The 12695-nt window shown below is 40.2% G+C and overlaps 1 protein-coding gene across 1 annotated transcript in view; it reads right to left on the bottom strand.

Annotated features, from left to right (window-relative positions):
- Window positions 1-12287, bottom strand: part of LOC134209558 (uncharacterized) — a 57293-nt gene extending 45006 nt beyond the window's left edge. Inside the window, exon 1 of the mRNA XM_062685555.1 lies at window positions 12058-12287. Within this exon, the coding sequence (XP_062541539.1) occupies window positions 12058-12287 (230 nt within the window). The remainder of the gene's footprint in view (window positions 1-12057) is intronic.
- Between the last annotated feature and the right edge of the window lie 408 nt (window positions 12288-12695).

Raw genomic sequence — 12695 nt, 5'->3', positions numbered from 1 at the left:
ATCCCATCAGAAATACTCCTGGAGGATGTCCCAGTAGAAATCTTGAAGTTTCCACCGGAATTCTATCAGGATTTCTTTGGGAATTAATCTAGGAATTCCTCCGAAAATTCCATTGTTGATTTCATTTACGGTATAATTTCTGTACAAATTATCGGTGGAATTCCTGGGTCCCTGGGTTGTGACCGATGTGGTCGCAATTGAATCCGAGTGGGCCAGGAACCCTAAAAATATCATTCTCATCATTGCTTTGTGAAATCATGAAGTTTAAGGTGTCGCACGATCTATTTTAAATCAATTTAGAAAATGGCCATTCCGTTGGTCCCCGGATTGCTACCGATGTGGCCGGATTGAATCCGAGTGGGTCAGGAATCCTAAAAATATCATTCTCATCATTGCTTGGAAAATCATGAAGTTTGAGGTGTCGCACGACCTATTTTGAATCCTTTTAGAAAATGGCCATTCCGTAGGTCCTCCGGATTGTGGCCGGAATAGATTCGAGTGGGCCAGGAACCCCAAAAACATCATTCTCATCATTGCTTTGTTAAATCATGAAGTTTGAGGTGTCGCACGATCTATTTTGAATCAATTTTGAAAATGGCCATTCCATTGGTCCCCGGATTGTGACCGATGTGGCCGGATTGAATCCGAGTTGGTCAGGAACCCTAAAGATATCATTCCCATCATTGCTTGGAAAATCACGAAGTTTGAGGTGTCGCACGACCTATTCTGAATCAATTAAGAGAATGGCCATTCCGTTGGTCTCCAGATTGTGACCGATGTGGCCGGATTGAATCCAAGTGGGTCAGGAACCCTGAAAATATCATTCCCATTATTGCTTTGTAAAATCATGAAGTTTGAGGTGTCTCACGACCTATTTTGAATCAATTTTGAAAATGGCTATTTCGTTGGTCCCCGGATTGTGACCGATGTGGCCGGATTGAATCCAACCCTAGTAGCACACATGTTCCAGGTCGGTCACAATCAAGTTGCTGTAACCAGATTCGATAGAAATGTGCTACTTGGGGAGTGGGCCAGGAACCCCAAAAATATCATTCCCATCATTGCTTTGTAAAATCATGAAGTTTGAGGGGTCGCGCGACCTATTTTAAATCAATTTAGAAAATGGCCATTTCGTTGGTCCCCGGATTTTGACCGATGTGGCCGGATTGAATCTGAGTGGGTCAGGAACTCTAATAATATCATTCTCATCATTGCTTTATGAAATCATGAAGTTTGAGGTGTCGCACGGCCTATTTCGAATCAATTTAGAAAATGGCCATTCCGTTGGTTTCCGGATTGTGACCGATGTGGCCGGATTGAATCCGAGTGAGCCAGGAACCCCAAACATATCATTCCCATCATTGCTTTGTAAAATCATGAAGTTTGAGGTGTCGCACGACCTATTTTAAATCAATTTAGAAAATGGCCATTTCGTAGGTCCCCGGATTGTGACCGATGTGGCCGGATTGAATCCGAGTGGGTCAGGAACCCCAAAAATATCATTCCCATCATTGCTTTGTAAAATCATGAAGTTTGAGGTGTCGCACGACCTATTTTGAATCAATTTTGAAAATGGCCATTCCGTAGGACCCCGGATTCTGACCGATGTGGCCAGATTGAGTCCGAGTGGGCCAGGAACCCCAAAAATATCGTTCGCATCATTGCTTTGTGAAATCATGAAGTTTGAGGTGTCGCACGACCTGTTTTGACTTAAAATTGTAAATGGCCACTTATTCCGGGGACAACTGACCCCAACGGAATCTGGAATAATTCTGGAACCGTACTGTGGATAGCCTCGAAACTAGTATTAATCAAAAATTGGGATCCATCCGGATCGAATGCAACTTGTTGCGAAAGAATCGGTCAAGAAATGCGGTTTTTACAGCAGTTTGAATTTTTGAAAGCCCTTAAAAACAGACGTTGGGGACGGAAAGGTTAATAATTATATACATAAAAATGAGTTTCTGTCTATCTGACTTATAGACTCGGAAACTACTAAACCGATCGGCGTGAAAATTTGTATGCAGAGGTTTTTGGGGCCGGGGAAAGTTCTTAAGATGGTTCGAGATCTCTCTCCCAAACAAATGAGACACAAATTTCCATATAACTCGAAAACTAATCAAGCAAATGGGTCAAATGTGGCTTGCGGAAGTTTTTGTTTACAAAAAAAATGTTTCTATGAAAGTTTGAGACCCGTTCTCACTCTAGAAGGGGAGGCTTCCATACAAATATTACAAAAAAATCTGAATTACGCAAGAATTAATCAAGCAAATGAAACCGAATTTGGCATGTGGAAAAAACAAAAGTTTTGACGTATGCTCTGCATTTACATTTGCCCGCTCTGAATACTTTATCATCTCAATTAACTTTTGGCGAGACGAAGTTCGACGGGTCAGCTAGTGAATAATAAAAATGAGCTTCTTGAGCCAGATAGAAAAGCTGGCGGGCCGAATCTGAGTTTATTTTTCTTACACGACGCGGGCCACAAAATATGGAGCTGAGGGCCGCATCCGGCCAGCGGGCCGTACGTTGGGCAGCCCTGATCTAGAAGGTAGCTAAAGCCGGAAGGATACGATAGGCAGCGCATGTTGCAAAAATGGTGTTCGTTTCCGATCTGGCAGGTACTAGACGCCTTGGAGCACAGCAAGCGAGGTTGGCTGACCTGGTACACAACGACTTGGCGAGCGTGGGGCGCATTCGACGATGGAGAGATGCGTCCTTGAACCGTGTATTGTGGCGTCCAATTGTTGATTCAATGGTATCTGTTTAGATGTGAGCTAAATAAATGAATGAATCAGACAGAATAAGCTTTCCTCTATCAGGTAAGGGAAATAGTTTTGGAGAAAAACGCTTATATTCTACGGAATCGATAATACAATGTTTTTGACGTAGGACTTACGTCTTTCTTTACTATACTGGGTGTCATTTAGATTTTTGGAAATCAAGAGCGTTACGCTGAAAGGGAAGATTTCGAACGTTACTAGCGCATTTATCTTTTGATAGATTTTTAAGATTTATATATCAATCGACTCGGACACTCTCCAGCAGTTTGCCAACTTCATTGAAACTTAAGATTTTTAACGATAAGCGATAGAAAATTTCAATTCTTGTCAAGGCCAATAAAAATGTCACATATAATCAATCTCGTGCATTCCTAACACGGACATCTGAATGCATTGCCACGTGCCATTCTTTTTGTGCATAAAAGGAGTGCCTTCTGTGTGCGAGTCATTACAGTTTGTGACAGCAGCGCGTACTGACGTGCTTTTTTTTTCGCGCATTTTTTCTCGCATTTTTTTACCTACACAGCATGCAATCGCCAACAGGAGAGCTTCCGGTGGGTGTGCATGAAAGAAGAGGGCGCATTTTTTTGTAATTCTATGCTTGATGATCGGATGTAGTGGTGTCGGCTGCGATCGATGCAATCGCCCATGGATGGACGCTCCATGGATGGACTCCCAGAGATAGTTGATATTATCGCTAACGTTAATTGCACTTATCCGTTCTTCGAGCTTCGAACGGTATTCAGCCAATACTTCTTCTACCAACAATCGCTGTACATTCTAATGCTTCGTTCGCTGTGACAACGAGGAAGTGATCAAAGTCAATGTTCGGACCTCGATAACATCCGAGAAATTCCGCCCGTCTTCCAGAACATGGCGTATCTGGTTGCAAGTTTCACCATTATAGATGTTATATTTGAAGGCAGTGTTGGTCGTGGGAACCACGTCTCTGAATTCACGTTCTCCGGGTCTAATCCACCAGACATTTTATATAGCGGCCACGTTCACTCTAACCTTCTGCAATTCACGAGCCAGAAGGCTAACTCGTCCTTGTTCATTTAGGGTCCTGACATTCCAAGTACCAAGTTTCCAATCATACTCCTTATTTCGATGCCGGGTACGTTGCCAAAAATACCGTTCTCTTTACTTCTTTACCATTTTTCGTGGTATTTGAAAGGCTTCAGTAAGCTACCATCACAAAGTAATATAATGAAAATCAAACTATTTTTCAATTTACCATTTAATTGAAAATTTCATACCATTTGCCTCTACACTGAGGAGCGAAAAACAGATAAAAGGAACTCAGCCAGAATCAGCTCCGTAAAATACATTTCTAATAAGTAAAGGCCAGGCGTAATTTTAAAATCTGTTTTATCTATACATTACCATGATACTACAAGCAATACCTAGAGAATAGTCTGGGTTATCGATTATCCACAAAAGTGACTTTAAGTTACATACCCCTCTCCCGGTTGCGATCACATGTACGAGAAAACCTATAAAATCATCATTCACGGTTCCCTTCTTCTTCGGGGCGAGAGCAACAAACAAACAAGGCACGCGTCAGTTATTTATTATTTAAATTATGTTTGTACATGTTGGCGCTTTCTTTGCGCGCGATTTGACAGTGGCCACGTGTCAATTAGCTTTAGCTGTGCAATTGTATCTAATTTAACAATAATGATAGCCATGGAAGCCTGCATTTCCTCGCTGACACAGCCGCCTCCACTCATCAAACGGGTGATGGTACTATGTGTAAGTCGTATGGCTGGATGCGGTGAAGTCTGCTTCAATCACTATGTAGAAAAAGGAAACGCGTAACGCAATCGATGATCAATGATCCCTTTCATCGTTTCACGCTTCTGTGGATGTCTGTGCCCTCGTCCTTGTGATGATTTTTGAGGACGGTCGTACATAAATATTTGTTTTTGAAGTTTATTGTGCCGGACGACGGATGTGGGAATTTCATGGGAAGAGGTATAGGTTTCCTTTTTTAGCGTAACTTTCGTTATTAATGACCTCGGTCGATATGGCGTGTGCAATACGATGGTAATCATCTTGCCACCACGTTCGCGTTCGCTTGCCTTCGGCCCCTACTGTACACCAAACATACCGCAAACGAACAATTCGGCATGCTTTTTGGAAGACCCTTTGTCCTTATTTTCCCCGCAATTGCACATTTCAAATCGTGTTTGCCGGTCCTTCGGGTAATTCTTGCTGGATAATGCTAATAGTAAGCCTGAGAATGACTAAAGGGTGTAGCGAGGAAAATTATTTTTATGTTTTAACGTCTGTTCGTAATGACCTTTACAATCTGGAGAAGTAAAATAATTATTGCCGCAGAATTTACAATCTCTTACTACTGGTACGGGTAAGAGATAGGTGGTGTGAATGGATATCAAATTATTTATTACATTGAATTTGTTTGACATCTTGAAGCGTACTTTGCTCTGCATCACTCATCAACATTTACGAAACGTGATTTGCACAAAGCAAAAATAAATGATGCTTAGAATAAATCGCAATTTACTATTCACATAAAAGATTTCTTATTTACTGCTCGAAATACAGAGTTTCCACTTTTTGGAATTTTGAAGAAAGAAAATGAATGAATTTCAAATGAATTCACCTAGCAGTGCCTTTCTCGTATGGGACCAAAACCAAAACTCCAATGATTTACGGTTCCTACGACCATTCTCGTTATAACTCTTAAACTCAATGTTCGATCATTATCAAATTTACACGCAGAAACAATTTTATTTAAAAACATATTACAAAAACCGAAAATGAAAAATCAAAAAAGTGCTACAGTGTGAGCCGGCCTGAACAGTGAGATTGATGCTCTCCCAAAATATGGCGAATATCAGTCCAAAATTAGATTTGTCTAGTGGCTACCGCTTCTGCCTTATAAGCAGGAGGTCGTGGGTTCAATTCCAGGCTCGTCCCTTTCCTACTTTATATTTCTATCCTAGTTCTTTCTGTGTTTCACGTTCTACCAAAACGATTCCTACTGTTATAACCTTCGACACTAACAATTCCAAAACCTTCCGTGGCACCTATGACAGGTCGTAGAGTTCTCTGCATCTTTCTCAAGTAGGTGTCCAACTAACCATCCTTCCCCTTCCTCAACATTCGCAAGGACGTGGCCAGGACAGATCTCGACTATTGGAGAGTGCATTGCTTTCATCTAAGAGATAGAGATTCGTCCCAAATCAATATCTGTGGTAACGGATGAAGAGGATGCTACTCTCATACAATAGTCTTGGCTTGTACCACCTACGAATTTGTGCGAACTGCTCAATGCTAATGCTAATGCTAATATCAGTCCAAAATTAGATTTCACTAAGCGCTTCGGATAAGTAGGGCAACCCCACTGCGGACGTCATCCACAACCAGAAGACGAAGTCGGCGCAATGCGTGGAAGCGTTCCTTACGAAATCCACCGATAGTCGGGGCACCATCAGGGCATAAGTTTGCTTCACCGGAACTGGTGAACCACCCACGACGATTCGAGTGAGGAAGTTTGTTGTACGACCGCTGAGGAAGGATCGAGACAACGCCGTAGCGGTGGATCAGCCAGCCAGTCGGAGAACTAGCCTTAGCTAGGGGCCGAAGACTATTCGGCCCCATTGAGAGTTAACGTATCGTCATCTGCTGTACTTATGAGAGGTTTTTAGCATATCAAACACGTATTTAAAAAACTGTCAGTAGGCAGTTTTGCTAATGGATATCTATATACCTATATCCTGGCGGGATGTGACTGCAAAGGTATCCCAAAAGGAGGACATGCTTCGTATGAGGAAGCAAAAAGTTGCCCAGATTTTATACAATAATTGTCAGATTTGTATTTTGGGTATACAGTATATAGTAAGGTGGTGCTTGTCGACTAGGGGAGAGCGGGGCTGGTTGGCCTAAGGGGCAGGTTCACCGAGTGGCTTTTGTGAAAACGTTTTGAGGGACATTTAAGGCTCATTATAATGATTTGGGTGAAGTATTAGATCGCCCATGTACGGATGTAATTTCATTTATTTTAGTGTTTTCGTTTGCCCAGGATCACGTTTTATTGCTGTTTTGGTGGGAGTGAGTTAATTTTTGTTAAGGTCACTCCTGACGGAATCCAAGTATAAAAGTGCTCGCGTTTCCGGGGGCACACCACTCGATACAGAAACAACGCACAAATGTCATTTTTATTATTTCACGCATGCTGCAACGCAGCAAAGCTAAATCAACAAAAATGACAGTTGTGCCTCATAACTGAATCAGTAGGTAGTGTGCCCCGAAAACGCTGAACAATTGAACGGATTCCGTCAGGAAATGTTTCTTAAGGTAATGTCATATTTGTAACAAGAATCAATATTCATCAGATTTCTAAATATGTGGTTCGCTGGAGAGGGTATTGAAAATCTTTCAAAACGGTATAAATGTTTCTGGGTAAATTGTAAATTGTAAATTGTGATTGCTCTCGAAAAGATCTCGTGGGGTAGGTTGGCCGAGAAAATTATATCAAATGTAGGTATATTCTGGCAGAGAAAATGAAAGCGAGAATTGTAAAAAGTTTACTAAAAATGTTTTAAAAAGACTAAAAAGTAAAAAGTTAGGATTGTTTTGCGTGCCTCAAAATGACAAAGCTATGAACACTACATTTCCACTTCTTAACATTGCCCACTGATTGATGTGTTTCACTTATTTTAACAAACTCGGCCAACCTACCCCAGCCCTGGGGTTGGTTCGCCGAATTTTTCCGCCGCATTTGTTTTGTTATAATTTTTTTCTCAATTTGTATTCATGGATGAAAATTTGTCACAAAAGTGCCCAAGACTTGTAAATTTATGACAGTGAAAACCATTTTTTGAAAAGTCGAGCCAGAATTAGTACAGATATTCCAAAAGCAAAACTCGGCCAACCACCCACGGTCTCCCCTACAGCTTGGCGTGCAAGATTTTCTACAAACTGCAGACAATCTGAGTGATTGCAGTCGAAACTGCATTCCACTTCTCCACCGCTTGACACATCCTCAGAGTGAGCACCCAAATAAGTCTCAAATTGGTGTCCTAGAGCGTGAATCAGGTGGCAGGGTGAGCATCCAAGTTAGTCTCACATGGCGCGGAAAGGGTAAGCACCCAAGTGAGACTCATATGGTGAATCAGAGTCAGAGCGAGCGTGTGGTTGTGTCATAGAGAGCACCCTAGTAAACCTCATACGGGATGAGTGACTGTGTGAGTGTGAATGAGCGTGTACAGTAAGTACTGCGTAACTTGGCATCATGCGAAATACAGCTGTTACCTTCAATCACATTATTCGGATGTTGTTACTAGAACTACTAAACAATTGGGGTAAAGGGGGGGTATCGTGGTGTAGTTGGTCACACGTTCGCCTTAAGTATAAGCGAATGGTCATGGGTTCGATTCCGATTGTTAGAAAAAAGAAGCAACGAGATTGGTGCTGTATTTTTTTGTTTTGCGATGAGATGAATATATGTTCAGTGAGATGGAAAACGGAACAGTTCCCCTATATGCCCAGGTAGCCGAGAATGTTTCTCATTTGACAACATACTAGGCACAACCAAAAATCGTATTTGCCATCTCCGGATAGGCAGTTTCACGTATTTGGCTTTGCTCGCAAAGCTAACAGGAAATCATGTTATCGTCGATAATTGACATTTTTTTGTAAAAAGGCTTGATATAATTTATTCTTTCGACGATCTATCACGATCTCCAGAAATCAAGATTTTTGATTTTTTTTCCTTTCCGGTTTTCCGCGAGCGGTAATGGCTGCCAGCTATCCGGTGGGTTACTCTCTGATTTGACGCTTGTTGAGGTCAACTGCACGGTCAACTCTAGATGTTCTAAGCATTATGACCAATGTGGTCAATAATAAGGTGCTGACGCCTTCTTATTTACCATATTGATCAAAATGCTCGGAACGGTGGGTGCAGTTGACATCCACAAACGTTAAGTCAGAGACTAGCAAGCAAGCTGGCGGCTATTACCGCTCGCGGAATACTGGATACGAGAAAGGCAAAATAGATAACACAAAAATAGAGTACCCAAAAGATCTACTTCAATGAAATGATGATTTCGTGAAAGTCAAGAATGGCCTTCTTTTATTTTTGTTACGACTAATGCGAGAAACTTTATGTACCTCTCTGTGTGAGTGCTGTTTACTCGTTAAGTAAGTACCACATCAACACTTTCTTCCTTTCCCTAGTTACGGTGAAGATGGGCGTGGCCAGGAGTAGTAATCATCATGCTTTTGTTATTTTTGTTTAAGAATGGAATCAAGGAGCACTCCCTTTTTTGATTTCTTATAGCATTCTAGATAAGGATATCAAAAGTAAAACATGAGTGTCACTAGTGTCCAATCTACGAATTACACCGTAACAATGCTAATGCTAAATCGTCATTTTAGGCTTCGGTCCGATTTGCGAATTAAAATAAAATCAAATTTAGAAGCGAAGCATAGCAAGATTATTGTTGACTGATATTGAATAGTTTTTGATATAGCTTATTGGTCTTTCTGGGTAGCCCCATCCGATCTTATGACCGAATGATTTTTTCTAATTTTCAAACTGTCATTTTTTAATTTAATTTGATTTTTATTCGTGAATCGGACAGAAGCTTTAATGAAGTATGTATGTAGCTTTATTCACTATATTTTTGATTTGTGCCATATTTAACGAAAATAGGTCAGATTAACACAACATTGAGTAGGTGAAGCATTTTTTTGGTTTGCTTGGCGTGTAAATTGCATTTTGCCTTTTTTAATTTTACCAAGTGTCCAATCAGTAGCTGCTTGTAGAATCAACTCCCTACCGTGTGAGTTGGTCGAAGTGAATAAAACAGAGCTATTATAATGCTCCAATTGCTGGCCCGATGTTGGATTGCATGACTATTGCTGTAATCCCGTCGTATATACACCCAAAAAACAAATCTGACAATTATTGTATAAAATCTGGGCATATACAATTCTGTAAGCTTTTTATACAAATATTGTATTAAAATAATACAAATCTGTATTAATTCAATACAACTATTGTATTAAAATCTTCCAAAATTGTATATGCCCAATTATTATACAGCCATCCGCTGGTTGGGTGTATGGAGGATGGTAAGGAACCGGCTTGTATAACGTAACTATTGCAAACACTTTGACTCACTTTGTTTCTTTGCGCCATTCAGTGGGCTGCCGAATAATGCCGTCTGTGTCTGAGCTCAGCGTGAAAATTTATCCGCAATAAACTTCGAGTTCTCTTGATATCGCGGGTTCATTCTTTATTTTTACAATATGTGCTCCTGAATATATCCATCCATATTTATGTGATGTTTTAATCTCTGTTTCAATTGACTGAATGAGATTTCCAACCACAACACGAAATTTAAAAAAAATAATCTGAATCTCAAAATACTTACTCGCCATATTAATCGAGAAAATAAAACAGTTTAAAACAAGCTGTCGAACTGTTCCGTATTATTTGGGTGGTATACGGATGGCCCTCTGCATATTTGCATAATAAATATTTTCTCAACTTTACGCAACATTTTGTCATTCATTTAAGACAGAGATTTGAGGCGATCAACTGAAGAAATATGAATTAAACAAGACTGTAAACAATAAATCAATAAAAAAATTATCAGGAGAAACATCTCCTCCATAAAGAACGTTACAGCAGAAATCGCATCTGCATCCGAGCAAGTGATGTTTCATTCTGTGAAACATATTTTATACTATTCGTGTTACAACCCTGCACCCCGTGGAGAAAATATGTACATTGTGAATTATTCTTTGCTCTGAATTCGAAGATGCACAAACAAAAACAACCTGACAACAGTTCACCGACGGTTTGTATCAATGATGGAAAAATACCTTCGGGGCAACAACACAAATAACAGCCATTTATTTCCCAGCATACATGCAATATAGTTCTGCGTATAGATACAGTAGCTCTTCGTACATAAACTCCACACAAGGCAGAAACAAAAAAAAACTTACACAGGTCTCGGCCAAAGTTGACCCTTCCTTGATGGACTTTTTGGTCACTTCCCTAGCCTTGCTTACTTAACACTTTTCCACTGGTCTTCCCGAGTGTCCAACACGGATCTTCGTGCTCATAATTTATACATTGTTTCTGCATTTTCTTAATAGATTCTCGTGTATCAACTACTCAAGAAGGACCGAAGCTAAATGGATATTGATGGACTTTTGGGTATTCGCTTGTGAAACAAGAATGTATACCCAAAAGTCAAACTTTTTCCCCTTTTCCGAGTATGTCCTCCCTCATGTGGTGGTGGCGATAAGAAGCTAAATTGAAGATGAGATTTCTGTTTCTTTTTTTTTCTGTCTCGCCAGTGGAGTGATATAAGATAAGTAACGACAGATGGACGGACAGCCAGCAGTAGATGGGAACACCGTATAAAACATATTGAGTCAAAGGATCAGCTCTGCATTAAACATTTACGAAGGAAATTATTTTTAAGATAAAGAAAATGACATGTTGACGTGTTGTCCAGTGGAAACTAATTCAAAGCAATCAAGGTTGATATAGTGCCCAAGTATACATATTCTGAATTGAGCCATCATAGAATCATTCAAAATCTTCGTTTTACTAATCACAGCGATTCCATGAAAATAGAATCGAGTTGAAAAAAAAATGTCTCCAATTTTGCTCAAAATTTGTGTATGAATGATCTCTACCGAAAATAATAAGACCCGTATTTTTTTTGTTTAGCTCTTAGGGCCACATTTTCAGAATACGGTGGTCAAAAAACGGCATTTCAAAAAATAATCAGACCTTCATAACTTTTGAACCAATATCTGCAATCTTTTGGCACGAATGAAAAGATTTTCAGTTACAGGTCTTAGAAAAAAATGTTATTCAAGTAAAATAGTAAGATTTAAGATGTTTAAATAATAGTAAATATTTTCTTGTTGAGGCTACCCCGCCACGAGCCCCTGGGTCTGCCTCTGCTGCGATGTCCTGCTGAATTCCAGTCCAGCACTTGCTTGCAGATTTCGTCTCCGCTGTTTCGTAATGTGTGGCCGACCCACCTCCATTTACGCTCTCAAATTTCTGTCGATATCGGTTTTTGACGGCATCGTCGATGAAGCTCAGCATTTGAGATCCAATTGTGAGGCCACCAGGCCCGAATTATAAAACGTAGACATCGGTTGATAAATACTGGCAGTTTCTGCTGATACACACTAAGTCTCACTGGCGTATAACAACACAAATTTTACGTTTGAGTTGAATATTTGAAATCTGATTGGATCTCCATACATTTCGCTTCGCAGAAGCAGCCCGTCTTCTATGTCGATCTTGGTTCCTCCATCCGACGCTAACTGGCTGCCAAGATATTTAAAGTTTTCGATCTTCTCAACTGCTTGCCCGGCTACCGTTAAGTTGGAGGGATTGTTTGTGTTTACATCCAACGATTCGGTCCTGTTGACGTTGATGGTGAGACCCGCCGTTGAGGAACGTTCGGCCAGGTTGTTCAGCTTACTCTGCATATCAGAGCGCCGTTGTGCTAGTAGGGGAATATCATCAGCCTAATCGAAGTCGTTTAGATGCTCCATAATAATAAACTTTATATTTATATTTAAGTTTATATTTAAAACCCTGAAGGATAGAAAACTTCTACCAGAAAATGTACAATCGTATTTTGACGTTTTTTAAACGCTCCGTGACAACCCTACAGAGAAATGTTGGTTCAAACCTGTGATCATTGCCCGGTTATATGAAGCTTGTGAATCTTCTTAAAAATATAGATTTTTTTTTAATTCAGTCAATGGAAGCAAACAGATCGTTGTCGTTATATTTAACGCAAATGGATGCACTAGAGTTTGTGGATACATTTTTTGGAAAACTGTTTGATTTAACTCTTCATAACTTTATTGCAGAGCGAAATTGCATAATAA

Source organism: Armigeres subalbatus, chromosome 2 (genome assembly GCF_024139115.2).
Source record: "Armigeres subalbatus isolate Guangzhou_Male chromosome 2, GZ_Asu_2, whole genome shotgun sequence".
Taxonomy (NCBI): domain Eukaryota; kingdom Metazoa; phylum Arthropoda; class Insecta; order Diptera; family Culicidae; genus Armigeres; species Armigeres subalbatus.
Note: the sequence above shows the minus strand (reverse complement) of the source record. Positions and strands in the feature narration are given on the sequence as shown.